Here is a 20,158-nt window from a genome sequence, read left to right as displayed (position 1 = left end):
TTAAATAAAGATATAAAAGAAAAAATTTGTTTAATAAACTATAAAGTGATTTATTGACCTTAGTATATTTAGGAATAGTTAGTATGTTCTGTATTTAAAATGTTTATCGCTAATTATTTTCTGAAATAATCTCTAGTGGAATTATAAGGAGGAATAAAGCGTAACGGAATGAGAGAGACCGTGTCAGTGTCACACGACGCCGAAAGATAACCAACACAATCGCATCGCATCGCATCCATTAATCACAACCACAATGCCACCGCGCCGGTGCCCAGCCTACCACGAGAGCGATTACGACGACGACGACGATGATAATATCACCATGAGGTGTCTTTCCTGCGAAGAAGACTACGATCCCGACAACGCCGGTACCTGCAAGGAATGCTACGACGAAGCCAACGAAACCGAGGAAGAACTCAAACGTCAGATCCAAGACCTCAAAACAAAAGTCTCCTTCCTCACTCTCTCTTCTCCACTCGATTCTCCTTCCACCACCGATCTCGTCCTCCTTCCATCCAACGACGCTTTTTCTCCTTCCGTTCCTGCTCACAAGGCCGTTCTCGTCAGTACTTTCTTCCTATCTCCTTTTTACCTTTTTTTAATTTTAAAATTAATTAAATTATTTTATGTATGTATGCCCTAGCGATGCTATCATTAAACGTTTGCGTTTTATGAATTATTTTATAGTGATGATGCTACGTATTGAGATTATATTTATCATCATTATTAGTTTCTATTGTGTTTGATAACATGATTGATTTTAGAAAACACACTTGTTTTCACTAGTAATTACAAAAAATGTTAAATTGGTTTTAATTTTTTTTTCTCTTATTGTTTTTAAAGTTTTGTACAGGTATACAGTGAAAACAAGATACTAGTAGTTATTTTTGCAATTCTTGAAAATAGCAAACGAAGACTGAAATTACTTTGTTAAACCAAACTTAATTTAAGGATTAGGGATTTTAGGAGTTTTTACTTTTTTTTTTTTTTTTCAGTTTCCTTTTTAGAAATCCTTGCTAAGAACGTGAATATGTCATTGTTCATTGCAAGAAACGATATTTTGCTTGCCATTCTAAAATGTACTACCAATTGGAGTTAAGAAGTACTCCATAGTTTAGTATAATGGATATGGATGTAGGAATTAATTCACTGTTAATTTAATTTAAAGTGTATTGTCATTTTAACCTATGATGAAATTCTGATAGTGAATGCACCCTTATTCGTTCTTTTTAGTGTCCAACTCTCTTTAGACTCTTTTTAGTGTCCAACTCACTTTAGACGAGCTTTTCAATTTTTAAGAGTACAATAATCACTTGATGAGTTGTAAAAGCATTTTAACCTAACCACCTAAGACAACAACTCATCAAAAGCTTAACATTAAAATAAACTAATGCAACAACTCATTCAGACTTAACCCAAATCCAGCAAACGGAGCAGGATTAAGTATGTCAAACTTAACCACTACCTAATATGTAATTAAATTTAAAAAAGTGTTTTTGTTGACAATCCTTGGCAAACTATTTACATAACCACTAAACTAGCAGGTTGCATCAGTTAGGTTTCGAAATCCAAAATATGGCTTTTATCTTTCTTATCTTAAATTTGTTTTCCTGATTTTCTTTGACATTGGTCTATGGGTTGACTCATACGTTGCATGCAGGGAGGACCAACACTCTTGTAGCCAATAATACATGAATTTCTTTCTTGGAATCAGTCCCAATATAAAATAATCAAAGATTACTGTGATATTTTTTAATCCCAGACTGTGTTTTTATATGATGAAGCATTTGTTCCACTGTAGTGACTGTACTCTTGTTTTGCTCTCTGATGCTGTTATGATGCAGAAAGAAGTAAACATAATGTTTGATGTTATTTACTTTACTATGTTGTTCTTGCTATGCCCTGCCTTGATAATCGATATCTTCCTTTTTTAAGCTGTTAGTTGTTCATAATGAAACTAATGATATCCCTGACGCAACAATGATTGAATAGGTTAGTCGCTCACCAGTTTTCAAAGCCATGCTTGAGAATGATATGGAGGAAAGTCGGAGTGGCACCATCAAGATTGCTGATGTATCATATGATGCTCTTCGAGCTTTTGTTAACTATTTATACACTGCTGAAGCATGCCTTGATAACCAAATGGCCTGTAACCTATTAGTTTTAGCAGAAAAGTATCAGGTGAAGCATCTTAAGGCATACTGTGAGAAGTATTTGATCTCCAAAATGAATTGGGAGAAAGCTATTTTGAACTTTGCATTTGCACATCAACACAATGCCAACCAATTGCAAGATGCAGCCATGGCAGTGATCATGGAGAATATGGACAACCTCACTAAAAATGATGATTATATGGAGTTAGTGGAAACTAATCCTCGTCTTGTTGTGGAAATATATGAAGCATATCTTGCCAAACAGGTTAACACTGCATCCACACTTAGGCTATAGGAAGGCGGCGTAAAACATTATTGTAGTTGGCTTTAAGCCGGGTAGAAACTTCAGTTTGGAATATATTCTTAATTGGTGATTAATCAGTGGTAGTATTTTAATTGTACATTATCATATACTACTACTGCAGTTGAACATGCATCTGGATCTGTTGCATTTCTCAGGCATGATTTACCTTGAAGATCACCTTTTGGTTTTTGGTAGACCGGATAAGTTAAATTAGTACTATGATTATTGAACGAGATGCATTAATTTTCCTCTTAAATGTTACTACTGTTCAAATGCTACCTTTCAGCGCCTTTGTTGCATATTTGTCTAATCTTTAGAAGCAATAAAAGAAATGTAGAAAGATATGGGTGTAGAGGTACTTATGGAGATGGTGATAGGAGATAGAGATGAGAATTCACAGTTTTGTTGAAATGTTTTTTGCAACTAAATATTTTATTTTACATTGAGAAGGATGTTGTAGTTAATGAATTACATAAAAATTAAAGAAGAATTAGAGGATGTATTGATTGCATTTAAATTTTACAAATAATTGTAATTTTGTCAATGAAACTGGCTCCTTAGAAATATGACACACGTAAAGTGTGAGATGTGTATACTTATAAACACATTTTTAGGTTATATTTATATATTATCACTCACATTTCAGATTGGACATTTGAAGTGTGATCCAGTTATGAGTGACTCAATAGATAGTGGTAACTTTTATTTATCATGTTGAAGTTTGGGTTTTTAATGTTGTAAAAATCACTATTGAATTCTAGTTATAAGCACATTTTTGAAACATATTTTGTCACAATTATAACTTAGAAAAATTATCAATAGATATGCAAATATTTCAATGACACATTCGTAGAGAAAAAAATAGATAAAGTGATATGATAAGTTGGTGATGTGATAAGATGAGATAGGCAAAGAGAAAATGATGTGTTATATAAGTGTCTGAAAATAATGAATGTGTATAATTGTTGTATATCTTATAAGGACAAAATTTTGAGTTGTTTCTTTAAATTAGTGTGTCTTTGAATGATTTTAATTTTTTAACTAATTCAAACATGTAATTAATTTGAAATAAATTAAAATAAAAAGGTGTTTAATTTGTTTTTTTTTCGTGGGTAATAACCTAAATAATCTCTCTTTTTTTTGACCAAATGCAATTTCCTCTCTCTAGATTACCTTTCCAAACATAAATTATACACCATTTTTTTTGGATTAAACTGTTTTGAAGATCAGGTCAGACAATAGGTGTGTGTCCATGTCACGTGTTCATAAGTAAAAAATGATCCCTTGTCATAACTTAAAACTAGAAAGAGATTAAATTATAGAAGAGTCGTCGTAATTGAGTAAGGTCTTTCACATGGAAATTTCGAAGCAGGCCACAGAAAAGAAGAAAATTTATAACATTAAATTAAATGATGCTAACTTTAATAGTTTCTCAATCGAGAAACTATTAAATTTGACAAGTAGCTCAAAAAAAAAAAAAAAATACAATTTTATAAAATTATTTATAGATCGCACAAGGATTATAAACATGTTATATGAGCTGAATGACGTCAAGGTTGTTCGAGTAAATAATTTTTTCACAAACTGAGAGTAGTACTAAAATGAATCATTTATTCACCTCTCTTTTTTATATCACTAAGGATTAAAACTGCGTAGGATTAAATGGTATATTTTATTTTATTAATAGTAAAATTAAGAAGTTAAAATTTTATAAAAATTAAAAATATATTTAACTTTATTATTAATATATATAACTAAAATGTGTCGCTCCTAATTATCTTAAAAATAAGGTTGATTATTATAATTTTGAAAACGGTTAATAAAAATGAACATTTTGCGGCGGTTGCCACTAAACACCGCATAATAACCACAGTAAATCACCTGATTTCATCATATAGTGGATTGCTAATTTAATTAGCAGTACCAATCTTAGACTTTTCATATCCTCTAAATATTGTTTGTCAACAATTTACATCATTTAGACATACACTTGAATAATGATGACACATGATCGGTCAATGAATACTAATAGTAACAAATTTACAAAATAAATAATAATAAAATACAGTTTTAGTCATGCATTAATTGTAGGCAACATCATATTCTTAAATTCTTGAAAATCAAGCCTACCATCCAAATTAGTATCATAGAAATGAATCATAGTTCCACAATCCATACCAGTTGTTTCCTCCAAGAAACCAAGCGTCTTCAACACAAACTCAAGTTCTTGGCTTGTGATGAATCCATCTCCATCTAAATCAAACACATTAAAAGTCTTCACAAGGTCCCTCTCCAATTCATCATCACCTCCTCTGCTTTCTCCAATGTTCTGCTTCGATATAGAGTTGTAAAAGAACAAGAATTCATTGAAATCTAAACTCTTCTTTTCCACAAGAGATTCAAGCTCATCTAAGCTAAATTGAGAATTATTATTACCTATCTTTTGAAGCACCCAATTCAACTCCTCAAGGCTTACAAAACCGTCACTATTTGTGTCTAGCTTCTCAAAAATACGCTTCAAGTCAGTGCTAGATAGTATACACATATTCACAAACAACATGTAATTATAATTAATAAAAGCAAAAAGGGTATATTATGGATTTATGATATACTTTGGTGCTTAATATTTTTAGTCATCAAATTACAACATGTTTATATATAGCCACACTTGCAAAGACTTTGTTAGAGATGTAAATGAATATGTACTATGTCACGAGGTGTAACTAATTTAAAAATTAAAATATTACACGAAAGCACATGAATAATTTTATATTAAATAACTATCTACTATATATTAAAAAACGTAGGGGAAGCGTGCGTGAGTGTTACCCTGTGTACGGGAAAAATGATTAATGAATGGTCGAAGAAGACTCATGCAATTTGCAGGAAGTTTCGCACACCATGAGCTTGAAAGCTTCATTATATTAGAAAAATCCCAAAATCAATAAATGCCGTTTAAAATTATTAGCACATAGAAACTGAAAGTCGTATAAAAACGAATAAAAATTAATGCAGTCTAATTTTTTTTTTTATTGTTCCTTTTGATTCTTCAAAAAATTTCTTTAGATTAATGGCAATATAAATTAGACTGCTATTGATTTCTTTTTAATCTTTTGAAGAAGTATGATTTGGACCGCGATATATTTGTATAGTCGGTGTAAAATATTTTTATAATAATTTTTTAAATATCTTTTAATCATATTTTATTATGTAGATATTTTATGAATTTATTTAAGAAAGTGACATTATAGTATGATTTAATTAGTTATATATATGTATATATTCATAATTGTTACACTTTGATTGTTTATCAATTAATTTAACAAATATTCATTAAATTCTGTTTTTTTTTATATAAAAACAAGAAAAAGTAAATACAAAATTTAAATTACTTTAAAATAAATAAATATTAGAATGGCACTACTTCAAATGATTATGATTGTTAGTTGGATAGTATACTCAACCAAATTTTAGAATTAATATGAAATGTACACTTTTAAAGAATGTATAAAACAATTTTACATACATCCAATAAAATCCACTATTTTATCTTATCACTTTTCTTTATAAGAGTAGTTATAAATTAGTAGTCTTATTCATGCAATTATATATGACGATCTCTAATTAAATTCTACTAAATTGTTTTGATAGTAAAATATTACTCCGCCAAATGAGACGACTTTCATGCTGACTAATAAATTAGAGTGAGTGAGGAACACATGTTAGTTGTTTGGTTTAAACTACCAGATCCACTTCTCTATGTATAACTTGAGGGTTATGTTGGGAATGAGAATAAACTAGTGTGACAAAACGACGAATTAAACGTGTATCGTTAATCTGTTTTGTTTGTCATTTAATTTTAAGTAAATTGAGTTGAATGTTTAAACTCGTTTATTTAAATCGGTGATAGACCCGTAATGGGGTGAGACGGATTAGTGAAAGTTAATTTCTTTTCGTACATTTTAAATAAAAAACGGAACATTTAAAATACATTAATTATAATTAATTATAAAAAGTATAAATTAAATACATAATTATTACTAAAAAACAATATTTTTTAATATTATTTACATAAATATATAAATAATTATAATACACCAACTAAATATAATAATATTTTAAAACAAAAAACACATAAGAATACTTTCAACTCAACTATCTAAACTAATCTATTCTGCATAACTTTTTAACGAGTTAATTAGATAGCAGACTAAATGGAACAAGCTTATCCGCTATAATTCAAATCCGTGTTTAGTGCGTGTGTCGTGTCTACCTTTATGTTCGTGGAATCGTAGGGTACAGAGGAAGCCCTTGTCGTGTAGATCACGTGTCATGAGAAAGAATATTCCTTGTGTTTAGATTTATATCCGTCACAAGTGTCAAAATTATAGTGTTATCAAGAGCACATATAAGAGAAAGAATATTCCTTTGTCTTTAGTTAATTTTGATTCGCTTTGTAAATAAATTATTTATCTAGATGATTTTTAAATTTTAAAAAATTATTATTAAATAAATTTAACGATTATAATTAATTATAGTATAGGTTTTGATATGAAAAAATTGACACTACAAGATATATTTATATATAAATATTTAATTATCTTTGTGATAAAAAAACAAAGTATATTATATTAGAATTTTATTTAGATAATAAATAATTTGAGATTTAAAACAGAAATAACCAATATTTATTAAAAACTTTAAAAAAATTATATTTTTTAAATGTGAATTTATATAAAATAGTTTATGTTTAAATATATTTAGACAAAAGTAAATTTAACAATAAATTTAAGTGTAAAAATTATATTTAAAATAAAAATTTATAGATCTAATTTTTAACTTTAAATTAAAATCAATTTTAAAGACGATTATACAATTTTATTCCGAAAAACTAGACGTGTTAAATCCCTTAAATAGTATATGCACATTGAATTATCAACACATTTCATATGGTTTTTGGTTGTATTTGTTTAAGATTTTCTTTAAAAATGTTTAAAAATAAAATTTCAAAAAAAAAAAAGAATTAAAATAGTTTATCTTAAAATTTTGTTTCAACTATTTCATCTATTTGTTATAATTATTTTTTTGGATAATAAAATTTTAAAAAATAATTAAAATAAAAGTTATTTTAAAAAGCTCTTCACAAAAATTATTTTAAAAAAAAATATAATTTTTTATCATGTTAAAATCTTTAACAATAAATATCTAAACTATTAAATGACAAAATTATTTTTTTAATTGATAACAACTGAATCTAAAATAACTTTAACTATTTTTAAATAAATTCTCATAAAAATAACTTTTTTAAATATAAAGTAAAAACTATTTTTTAAAAATTTGTATCTACCTAAAATTATTTTTTCTTATAAAAAATACTAATATATTAGTTGTTATATTATTATTTTGTCTTTTTACTAGAATTTGATCTATTTTCTTTCGTAGGAATTTTGAACATTTTAAACTTTTTTAACTCCTGTAATCTTTAGTTCAAAACTATTTTAATGGACCGCCTGAGAATGTAAGAATTTTATATAATTAATGTTATACGTGTCACAGCTTGAGTGGCAAAAAAATACATAGGGCCTATATAAATTTACGGAAGTTTTGTCCTAATTATACTTGCATCCCCTTAATATCGATATCTATAGTATAGTTTATTTTATAATAATCAAAGATTTTATAAGCATTTAATATTTATCTACTTTTTGTTTAAAGTCTCACCAACACATATTTGGTTTTTTTTTTTTTGAAAAATACATCGTTTTAATTTCTTACTATAAACTGCAAGACAATAAAATATATAATAAATATTTTGAATAAAGTTTCAAAAATGATAATATGGATAATTAAAACTTCTTATATAGTCCTAAAACTCTAAAATTAATATTAAATATTCAAGTTGTTAGTTAGTGACATTAAATTTAGTGAGAAATCAAAATTTTATTTAAAAGACTCATCATCTATGACTCTTTACTACCATTAAGAAATATGTTTGACCGAAGAAAAAGTTTGACAAGACTAAAATATAATAACACATATTTATCTCATGGGAGAGGAGTATAGGTTTTAAAATAAGATTGAGGGACAACAATCTAAATTTTTTTGAGAGAGCATAAAACAACTAAAGTTAAATAAATAAAAAAAGACGAAACAATAAAAAAAATGTTTTTCCTATTTGACATGCAAAATTTTTAAAACATAAAGAAAAGTGACAGCTAAAAAAAAAATTTATAATTAAAACCAAAATAAAAAATATTTTCTGACACCAAAGATAATCTTAAAAAGGTAGGCTAAAACACATGTTACACCATGGTTTGCTTGTATATATTTTTTAAAATCTTATGACTTAACCTCTAAAATAAGTGAAAACTGTAAATATAATTATAAAAACTGATTAACAATCTTCATATTGGTTGGAGCTTAAATTTGAGGCGATAATTTATCAAAATCAGAACTATGTTCTAATTTTGCATGACAACATCATGAACGACCAAAATATCTTCAAGTTTGCATGACACACGTTAGAGACTAACTAATTCACTTGTCCATGCATACTTGCATAGATAGGAAACTTACACCAAATTAGCTAAATGCTTTCTCTTATATTTTTCTCCCAACCTTCTTGTATGACTTTATCCTTTCAGTCTTGAAAGACTAATTTACTATTATAGTCATCACCAATAATTTTTGAAGGTAATTAATCATACCCATAAAATAGGTAATTACAGTATATAGTATATACTAATTAATGACTATAGGATGCATAAAGCAATCAGCATGGTTTTTAACTTTATCCAACATAATTGAACATTGTTTGATGTACATATTACCTTTTCTTCATATGCATATACAGATATGATGATGCTTATATTTCAATTTATACCACACCAATATAAAGGGTTTCAGATCATTTACACCTTGCACAATATGAATGCAACAAAATTTTCTTTAATTAAATTGGAGCTAATCTTATGAACAAAAATAACAGTTACTTCACTCAAAAACCTATATGAGAGGGTGCAATTGTGCGAGAAACCCTGCAAAACTTTAACATCGGTACTTAGAACATGTTATTATTACTAGAAAGGCACCCCCAAACCTATATTATTATTACTAGAAAGGCACCCCCAAACCTAATTTATAGCGTCACGTTACAAGAGAATAAAGAATAGATGATGAAAGCACGAGAGATAAACATTCTTTGAACAGATGCAACTTCAAGTTCAAGCCTTGAAGTGAAATTTGCCTGGCTCAGAGTATTTCGCTTCCACTTGTTCAACTTTGTTAAATTTAAAACCCCTGATTCTCAATACCTCAGGCTCCGAGGCATCTTTGAAGTCAACCGGTTCAAGAGTCCAACCATTGTTCTGAACTGAACCACCCACGGTTACCTATTTAATTTATATATATATATATATTAAAAAATCTCCCCATTAATAAAAAATATTCAATCAAACACACAGCCATGGACATTCAAGTCAATAGGATCAAGCTTCAATTATTTTTTGAAGAGATAATGGTGGGGTAGATAATCTACCAAACTAAACTGCAGAAGTAAACCGAACTATTTTTGAGCTGATCTGACTTATAAAAATTGAGAACCAAACTGCTTTTTCAAAAACAGTTTATTAACCGAACTGGTTTTTAAAAACTAGAACTGAACCGAACTAAATTGTTACAAAGCAAAATTAAATTTCATCGTCCATAAATCTTCCCCCTCTCTCTCTCCCTCCCCGTATTCTCTCTCTCTCTGTACATAGTTGTTACAATGAAATGAGTTTGATAGATTTAGCATTCAATATCCTTTAAATTGGATTATTAATTTCATGGTAGTCATAAACTTAAATTTAATTATTTTTATATGAATTTATTTGCATTGAATTGTTTGATCAAAACTGTTGTAGGATTTTCTTCAAACAATTTTTTCTCCTTCATTTAGAAAAATGGTTCGGTTTTGTTGATGCAAAAGTAGTTTGGTTCGAATCAATGCATATTGTAACAGTTCAGTTCACCTCGAATAAAAGCAGTTAAGTTAAGAACAGTTTGGTTTGCAATTCACTGCATAGAACCGGTTCACTAGTTTAAAAACCAATTCGATTGAATTTAGGTTGAACCAGAACCAGTTCGCTTTGGTTCTTAATATCTGGAAATCAGTTTGGTTCAGTTTACATTCAGTTTTGGTTCTGAACCAAATTTTGCCCACCCCTAGGTAGATTAATAATAGTATGTTAAGACTTAGATACAAGAGAGTTAGTTAGTAGAAGTAGTTAATTGGATTGGTTGAGATTGTTATAGGGATAATTAGGTGTTAGTTAGACTGCAAAGTTGTTACTTGTTAGTAGGTAGTTAGGGATTCTTTGCCCCTCTTATCCCAAGTGTACGTGGGACTTGTAAAAAAAAAGGTTTCAACCCTTATAAAAGTATTTTTATCAACTTTAGAAATTGAGTGGTGTAAACCATTGTAGGAGTGTAACTACTCTTGTGTATCATTTTCGTAGAAGAGATTCTCTCCTATTATTTTATATCTTTTTTCTAAATATTAGTATTCTTCCTCTAAATCCTTGGAATCTAATTCTTAGGTTTCTAACATAGTAATAAAAATAATTAAAAATAAGAAAGGAACGGAGTACCTTTAGCATGTGCAGTCATTATTGGGAATTTAGTATTTAAAAGAGTACAAAAAAACTTCTGTTCCATTTTGGATAGCTTGGTTATCTAATTGGGTATTTATCAGGAGAAGTTAGGTTCCATATTTTTATGGATTGATATGTACATTTCGTTCCCAATCTATGGTATGGTGTTAAAATTGAAATTATACCTACCCTAATTATGTTTTGGATTATTTTTTTACCTTATTATCTATCCCTATTATGAACTATTTTTAAAATTGTTATCAACTATTCAACAAAAGTTATTGTCCAAACCCAATATCAGCACCTATAGGCAAAAAACATAATTAGTTTGGATGATAACCCGTGCAAAATAGTTGATAACAACACTGAGGAATAGGGGGAGGGGTAGGAAATAAGGTTACATACACCATTGTGCCGTCTTACATTAACTTGTAATGAGCAGCTAATATGCAAATGCAACAACACATGGTAAAAAACCGATAAATTTTATTGGCGTACCTCTGTATCATCAACAGCATCTATGATAAGAGCCCCATCTACGGAAAGATTTTCAATGAAAATTTTTTTACCCTTGATCGCCAGTGTAGACCTCTGAGAAATAGAGCAATTTCCACTGACTTTGCTCTTGATTAAAGAAAAAGTAAGACCCCATTTTGGCTTCCATGTGATACGGGGCCACACTTCAACCTCTTGCCCATTGAAAGCCTGCAATACTGGATCTGCTACTTGGAAACCAGCCTGGAAGGAAAAAAAATGCAGACAATTTATTACAATCTGAACTGTCAATTACAGTTTTAGCAATTGGCATCTAGGTAGTGAGAACAAAAGCACAAAAAGACATTAGAGAATGGGGCCGACAAACTGTGCAGGAATCTCAAAAACAATCTGGAAACAACAAAAATTATTGGAATAACATTCTTAAGCTAAAATTTAAGTTGTATGAATTTTTAATATTGCAAACCCTTTTGTAGGCATATTGAAGCTTTCACTTGCTGGCAAGTAAACAATCTTCAAGTAACTTTCCTAATCTGTATAGTATTCTAATGGGAATTGAATTCTACAACAACAACGATCACCAAACCTTTTCCACTAGGTTGGGTTGGCTTCATGGATCAATCACCATCATAAATTCTGGTTATGTATTAAGCCCTATGACTATTACCCCTCCTTAAATCTCTCTCAATAGTTTGATCTATAATTTAACTTTCCTTTGTCTCTTTCCATCTTTAACTATTGGACTATGCTCCATCTGATCTATTCCGATCTATTATTCTCCTAACCAGTGTGTAAAATATGTTTTTTGTGTGTCTCAAACAAAATCACACATCTACTATTTATAATAAGGTTACAATAATTACATTCAAATACTAGGAACTTGTATTTGACTAGGAGTTCTACCAATGAACCTAGGAAGTTGTACAGTCAAAGAATAATAAATCATACTTTGAATTCTAACACTCCTCCTCAAGCTGGAGCATACATATCATATGCACCAAGCTTGTTACATATAGATTCAACTCGAGGACCCCTAAAGTGACTTAATGAATATGCCAGTCAATTTATCATTTGAACCAACAAAATTAGTTGTGATTTCTCCGGAAAGAACTGTCACTTACAAAATGACAATCGATCTCTATGTGCTTTATTCTCTCATGGAAGACCGGATTGAAAGCAATATGAAGTGCAACTTGGTTATCACAAATTAGTTTCATTACGTTGACATCTCCTAACTTGAGTTGCTTGAGTAACTGTTTTAGCCATGTAAGTTCACAAGCCGTTGCAGCCATAATATGATATTTTACTTCTACGCTTGATCTTACGACTATGTTTTGCTTCATGCTATACTTTTCTGTGTTTTTTGTGTGTCTCAAACAAGATCACACATCTTCTATTTATAATGCGGTTACAATAATTACATTGAAATACTAGGAACTTGTATTTAAATAGGAGTTCTACCAATGAATCTAAAAAGTTGTATAGTCAAAGAATAATAAATCATACTTTGAATTCTAACACATTGTTTCTACAAGTCTTCTCCATGCATGTCCAAATCACCTAATACGAGATGATTGCATCTTCTCTATTACTACTCCTACCTTGTTTTGTATGATCACTCGTTCATCATAATGTACTCATGTTAGCCACATTAAGTTTAACTTCTTGCTAGTTTTTACCATGCAACAGGCAACTCTATGCAACATTGCAGGTTTTATGGTTGTGTAATAAATTTTCCTTCAAGCTTGAGTGTTATCTTTTTTATCACATTATACCCAAAACACTCCTACATTTCATACACTCAATTTAGATCTTATGGTCGATATCTTTCTCCATCTCTTCATTATTTTGTATGATGGACTTATTAAAAACATGAATTGAAATTCTATTGCAAGTATTTTCAGATTTCCTAAAATTAACTAACTAATATCAACAAAACTAGTTCATAAGGAAATAACATAAAATCATTAAAAGGAAATAAAACATCAAAAGTAATAAAATTAACACCTGTGACACAGTATTCAAAACTTACAGGTTACAAGGGTAAAATCACTAAATTACCTTTTTGAGAATAAGGCTATTGGCACGGTAGATGGCCATTTCTCCAGAGGTAGCACTATGGTATGGATTTCCCTTTGGCACCTTCAGATAAAAAACAAGTACACGTAATTATCCATCTTGAAAACCTTTTAGCAAGTTAAGGGCCTATTTGGTAATTATCTATTGTGAAAACCTTTCGGCAAGTTATTGGAATTCAATATTTCTTTTACAAAACTTTGAAGATAGGAAATAAAGTTGCAATTTTTATAATTAAAAAAATGTAGAAAAAAAAAAAACTAAGCAGGCCCTAAGATACCATTACTCAAGACCTTTTTATACATAAAAAATTTCAATTATAATCCAAATTTCTTAATATCACAAACTTGGGGCTAGACCTTTCCAATCTACTTTTATTCAATACTGCATACATATAACTAGGAAATCAAGCACTCACCATATTTTGTTTATACATGTACGAACTTTTGCATTAGAATTTAAGCAGTACCTTAGCAGCATCCTCAGCATTATTCTTCACCGGCGCATAAGCAAACCATGTTTCCATGACCTACACAATTATATTGGACCAGTCAGGCAGCACCAAGCATAACAACCAAATACCCATGAAGTGACATCACATCATTGACTGACTCCATCTATAACTGAAAAAGATAATCTTGAAGGATGGCAAAGTCAAACTTGATAAGCTTTGATTTGCTAAAATTTATGTACTGCTCTCAAATAGATAATTTACCGTGAACCCAACCCTGGCAGATGGGGGCAATGTTTTTGGATAGTCTTGCATCATACATTCAAGTCGAGTTGAGGATTTAAATGAAGTTTTGCTAGCATCTTTATACCTGTAATGAGTAAATACAACATTGTAAATGTGATATATCATGAAGAAAACATCAATGGTGAGAGAAAATTAAGACATCATAGATTTTTCCTCAAATTGTACATGAAAAGTTACTCATAAAATAATGCTAGTTCAATTACAAACTAACTGGAATAGCTCATACTGTAAAGAATAACATTGATCATCTATCGAGAAAAAAGAAAGACGAGAGGAAAGAAAAAGAGAAAGCAAAGTCTGATTCGACAACAAAGCATAGAATGTAATCAAATAAAACTGAAGCATGCTACACCGAAGTTATGAAGTAAGTATTCGGAAGAAGAATTACTTTGGGTTAACGAACTCCTGTATGGCACCTCCTGTTTTTGCGAGCTCTTCAATGTAAGGACCAAGTTCTAAAATCAACTGGCAGGAAAAGTAAGATATCGTCACTATGCAGTCGTGGCGTAAATAATCATGATACAGTTCAACGATGTTAGTATAAGATTTGACATAATAACAATGACGGCTGGGGGCAGGATGATAAAACTGTGATAAGTATGAAAAAATGATTACTTGGTTTATATTTCCTGGAAATGGGGAGTAGCCAGTCTCACTGTTGACATCACCGTCAGGGTATCCACTTGCTCTGAGAAGAGGATCTAGCTGATTGTACTCCACATTTATCACCATAGACCTCCCTGTCATTTTAATGATCATATGATGAACATATTAATTCAGGAAAATTCACAGAAAAAATGTCATTGACATAATGAAGTCAAGAGATATAATATTTATATAATGTTGATAAATTTTAATAAAACTTCAAAGGATGTAGGAATATAGGTACAATCAAATGTCCAGGATTTCGAACTGTGATCTCACACCAAATACTTTTTCTTAGAGAAAAGGCTCTACCCTAGCAACCATTTACTTGAACTTGGTAGCATTTCAATCCTCAAATTGTAAAGAAAGAGGGAGTTCAAAGCTATATATATGGCTCTACTTCTTCATTACAAATCGCATCAGTCAGAAACACATTAAGCTTGTATCTGATTATATTTTTTCTCTCTTATACTCTTGTATTTGAGTGTTGCGAGATGTAATTCAAATATTTGTTTTGGAGAGTGTGAGAGTGATGAGGCCATGGAGAGTATAAGAGAAGTCTATGTGCTGTAACAATTTTTACACAATGTTATTCTATGGTTGTCATTTGACAACGGTTGTGGTTTTTTTCTGATTTTTATTATGTTCTTTAAATTTCTCTATGTCTGTTTTTCCCAACACAAGTAAATATTTTGAAGATCAGCATAACAATTGTTTCAGCATTATACCTATGCGTTATGAAATAAATACTCACTTGTCACCTTTGCATTACATCTGATTTCAAGATAAGATTATTTAATTTTGCAGTTTACTTGATCTGCTTGGAATCAATATCAGTGGATAAGTTCAACATTAAAACCACTTGTGTTTCCACAAATAATAATTGTCTATCTGTCATCTCCCCATTAATTACGGCAAACTATAACATATTCACAATTTTCAGTTTCAAACCACTTTACAGGTAAGAAAGAAGTTCTATCCACTACAACACACCAAAAGCAAGTTGATTATTCTAACCTACATTATAATGTAACATATGTGAATCCATAATCAGCAATATTTTCTTTGTGTACGAGAAATGAAACATTCAACTTACCATCAGAGTGGGTGAGCCTGGTAATTCCACCAATAGCTTCTTTTGCTTTCCGAGGTACTGCAAGAGAATTGACATGGTACTGTTTGGTAGAACTGACACCAAGTGCTGATGGAATTGCCTGTATCCACAAAATGAATACTTAAAATATACCAATGAGCAAATCAGAGAGGATTAGTTGGAAGTATGAAATGCTAAAGCAACTAACCTTGAACAGAAGTCCATTTGTATCTTGGAAAAAGAGAACCCATTTCAACCCAGCATTATGCCTAACAAGTATAGGTTCATTATATCAAATTTATGATCAAAGTATATCAACAAAATAGAAAGAGCCATTTGCTCTACTTATTTGTTAGGTTTTTAGAGTACAAGCCCATCAATTTATAGAATTGCAGCCGATATTTAAAGTTTTTACATAATCTTTTTTTGGTGCTAAAATATATTCAGAACATTCTTAAATCACTTAAATATGTATTGAACAGTTCTATCCAATGTCTATATATATCATAAAAATGAAAATGAAGACATATAAACAGGTCTTAAGGATCAATAAACTGTTTTCATACCATACTTTCAGAATACCGCTGGAATGAAGAAGTGAATGCACATCACCATGTCCATGAGGTTTTGTCTGCCCAGAGAGATAAAGTTAATAGAATGCACTTTGCGTGAAAATCCAATATGAGGTTAATAGTTGTAGAGCACATTTCTATCTCTGCCTTTTGTTAAATCACTACAATCATAACTGTATCCAATAATACCTGAATTCTGTATCTGTTTTGTGGATCCAATGCAAGCCTAGCATCATTATCTTCTAAGCATGCAACTTTTTCCTGAATCATGTACAAATTTAATAATTAAAAAAAATAATTTAAAGCCAGATTAAATTTTCTACAATACATTAAAAGACATACCTGCTTTAAGAGTGTTACTTGTGTGGGATGCATGCCAAAGTAAGAATTTGATTTTAATAGCTCTAAGGTACGCCCATGGGTGTCATCAGAGGTCATAATAACAAAAGGAATCTGTGTTTCGCTTTCACCTGAAAGTTGAAAACACACCCATTACTAGAAAATACTTTGAATTATTAATATTATAGTTAATAAATATCATATTTGATATTCGTAACCACAAAGTATTTTTTCTTTCCCTGGTGTGGAAAATAATTTTTGCAAGGCATTTTATCAGAAGTAAAAAAGCATTTTGCTCAAATTCCTATATTTTCTGTAGCAGTCAATTGTTACAACCCATTTTAGGAGGGAAAGATTACGTGTCATTCCAAGAATGTTGTTACATAATGCATAAAAAATTTCTCACCAAAATATAATTTATTACTCTAGTTTTTATACCGTCAAGAGGCCCAATAATATACTCCACAAAATTTTAATTCCCAATTTTTGCATAATCATTATTTTAATTGATAGCTATCTTGATTATACTACTACTCAATCAAAATCATAAAATGGCACACCTATTTAAATGCATCTATTTATGACGTACCATTGGAAGCATTTTATGACATTAAAGACATTGTTTTTCACTAAAAAGGTTTTTTAAAATATCATATTGAAATTTTCATCAGAAATTTTGTTACCAACACGACAAAACAATTATTTTTTCACTTTGACTCTACTTCCTAATTCCTTATCTAATATCAACCATTTCACAAGAAAAATTAAATGGATTAGCTTTATAATCGGCTGAAAAAGAATTGTTAAACGAAATCGATTACAATAATTTGATAAATGATTTTGCAAAAGATAGATTTTAAATAAAATATTAATAATTTATTTATTAACTTTGAGAAGGTCTCGTCTGCTAGTTTCGCATTAGGCCTCGTAACGTGTTGGGCTGTCCCTACCGTCTACACAAGTTTCTCTAAGTCTTTTGTTTTACCACATATGTAACAAAATCAGATGGATAAATATGACTCTATATAGAAAAGGAAATTAATACTGACCTTCCGAGCTTGCTTCTTGAAGGGCCAATATGGATTCAATGTAATGTTGCAAGAAACGTGTTCCAGTAGTTGTTTCTGCCGGAAGAGCAACCTGAGAGAAGAAGAGCAGAAGTTACCATTAAGAGTTGGCAATGAAACCCTTCTCATGCTCGAATTGTCCACATGCAAACACGGCACAAAAAGCCTTTTATAAGGTATCAGAAATAGAGGTAAAGCTGTGAAAAAGCATCAGTCGATATATTACCATATTAGTGTTAAAACTAGGAATCCTTCTAACCAACAGCAGAGCTTTGTTGTGCTAAGTTATTCAAATTCTTTTGAAAAATTATTTATATGAGAATTAAACCCTCCAATTCAAAAGGAGAGAGACTAAAAGACATAATAAGATTCATAGTGGCAGATAAGAGGGTACCCCTCGTCAAGAAATTGAAATGTATTCAGGATGAGTCTACCATACATCTAGATATTGGATTGATTAACAGAGTCATCTTAGTCTAAACACATGGCTTCTTCTATAATGTAGTGACAAATTTGTCAACGTGTTTGGGAATTAGATTCCTTGTCACAATCTTCATTTAATGAAGATCCACACACAAAGTTCCTAATGTGTTTAGCATATAATTTGGCCCCCTCAATAATATAGTTTAAGCTATACAACTACTTGAAATTTTTGGTTTTCATAGTACTCCAGAATTCAAGTTGATAAGCTCACAATGATCACCAAACACCATAAATTAGATGTCGATTGATTTTGACGAAACAGCAACAACCTTGGTCCTTCCAACCCAAAAGTGTGTATTTAGGGACAAAGTGATTTTCAGGAACCTCTATGTATATATATACTAGATGTCATCGTCACAGAGAATGAAAGAGCAAAAAAATAAATGAAGGTGTACCTTAATCCCATTGTATCCTAGACGCTCCCCAAGACCGCCAGCAACAAGAACAAATGCAGCTCTCCGAGCTTCACGCACACCTGTTTCCTCAAATTTGATGAAATTTTCATCCCCAAATGTCAAGGTCTCACCAGTTGGAACCTTCAAAATCATTACTAAACAGTCTTACATATTATTCCATTCCATGGACATGTACATACAAAAAATTCAAATTCAGAGTGTTGTTCAATAGCTTCTACTATAACGCAGTTGAATTTGAACAAACCACTATTGTTTCACAATACACTAGTTAGTACAAAAAGTTGTCAATAGAGGCTATAGTGGCACTATAGCACTTTTGCATATCAAAATTTGAACAAACTGTTATACATACAAATAAAAAACACAATGTTGAAAATATAATAAAGAGGAACAAAGAAACAAGCAAATGAATATGACAAAAAAATCATATGGAGTTAATTGTGACTTACGGAAGGTGTGAAGCCATCAAAGGGATTATTTCCGGCTTTGGAATCAGCCAAGAGTTTTCTAGCGTTATTGATGTATGCTTCCAAACCACCAGGGTAACTCGAATCGAGTAGAACAAGCTAACCAAAACGCAATGTCGTTTAGAGAGACATATGGAAAAAACAGATCTATAAGTGGGAAATTGAATGGACGAAAGCAAACCTGATCGAAGAACGCTTTCTTCTCGTCGTCGTCGACGCCAGGGCCCGGCCAATCGCGAAACAGGTGGTCTTGGCCGTTATCTAATAACATCTTCACCAACTCATGCTGATTCGAGGAACAATAATTAGCATCAGAAACAGAATAACTTATTGAAATATGAAAAGTTTAGAGAGAGAGAGAGGGGAAAAGAACCTGCTTCGGAGAGAGAAGGTTGGAATTGTCGCCGAGGGAAGAAGCCATGGAATTGGAAAAGGAGAGTGAGAGTAGAAGGTGGTGACTGTGAAATGTTATTAAAGGTGGCGTGGTGGTAATTATGTGGATCTGATTATTTATTAAGCTTAATCTTATAAATAAATGAATGTAAAGTAATAAGTTTCAACTTCTTAATTCAGTTTCAGTTCAACTGCGTCTCAATCTCAATCTCAATCTCAGCTGAACCCGCGGTTCACCTTTCACTTTGTAAACTCGACCCACACC

General features: G+C 30.6%; 3 protein-coding genes across 3 annotated transcripts; 1 reads left to right on the top strand and 2 right to left on the bottom strand.

Moving 5' to 3' along the window:
• The first annotated feature begins 121 nt into the window (after positions 1-121).
• On the top strand, positions 122-2,735 carry LOC101505456 (BTB/POZ domain-containing protein At4g08455). The gene is made up of 2 exons (XM_004502489.4): positions 122-562; positions 1,993-2,735. The coding sequence occupies exons 1-2, from the start codon at positions 254-256 to the stop codon at positions 2,446-2,448; spliced, it is 765 nt and encodes a 254-aa protein (XP_004502546.1). The 5' UTR covers positions 122-253; the 3' UTR covers positions 2,449-2,735.
• A 1,617-nt stretch (positions 2,736-4,352) lies between these two features.
• Positions 4,353-5,468, bottom strand: LOC101490945 (probable calcium-binding protein CML44). Its single transcript, XM_004502982.4, has 2 exons — positions 5,287-5,468; positions 4,353-4,953 (listed from the first exon to the last, which is right to left on the bottom strand). The coding sequence occupies exons 1-2, from the start codon at positions 5,375-5,377 to the stop codon at positions 4,532-4,534; spliced, it is 513 nt and encodes a 170-aa protein (XP_004503039.1). The 5' UTR covers positions 5,378-5,468; the 3' UTR covers positions 4,353-4,531.
• A 3,917-nt stretch (positions 5,469-9,385) lies between these two features.
• LOC101505137 (UDP-sugar pyrophospharylase) lies at positions 9,386-20,103 on the bottom strand. The gene is made up of 17 exons (XM_004502488.4): positions 19,874-20,103; positions 19,682-19,786; positions 19,483-19,599; positions 19,013-19,153; positions 18,117-18,207; positions 17,071-17,198; positions 16,918-16,989; positions 16,723-16,787; positions 16,365-16,425; positions 16,160-16,277; positions 15,034-15,158; positions 14,807-14,883; positions 14,377-14,482; positions 14,131-14,190; positions 13,647-13,727; positions 11,589-11,828; positions 9,386-9,848 (listed from the first exon to the last, which is right to left on the bottom strand). The coding sequence occupies exons 1-17, from the start codon at positions 19,919-19,921 to the stop codon at positions 9,681-9,683; spliced, it is 1,803 nt and encodes a 600-aa protein (XP_004502545.1). The 5' UTR covers positions 19,922-20,103; the 3' UTR covers positions 9,386-9,680.
• Positions 20,104-20,158: the final 55 nt, after the last annotated feature.

Source organism: Cicer arietinum, chromosome 5, assembly GCF_000331145.2.
Source record: "Cicer arietinum cultivar CDC Frontier isolate Library 1 chromosome 5, Cicar.CDCFrontier_v2.0, whole genome shotgun sequence".
In the NCBI taxonomy this organism is placed as follows: domain Eukaryota; kingdom Viridiplantae; phylum Streptophyta; class Magnoliopsida; order Fabales; family Fabaceae; genus Cicer; species Cicer arietinum.
This window is presented reverse-complemented; position numbering and strand designations above follow the sequence as displayed.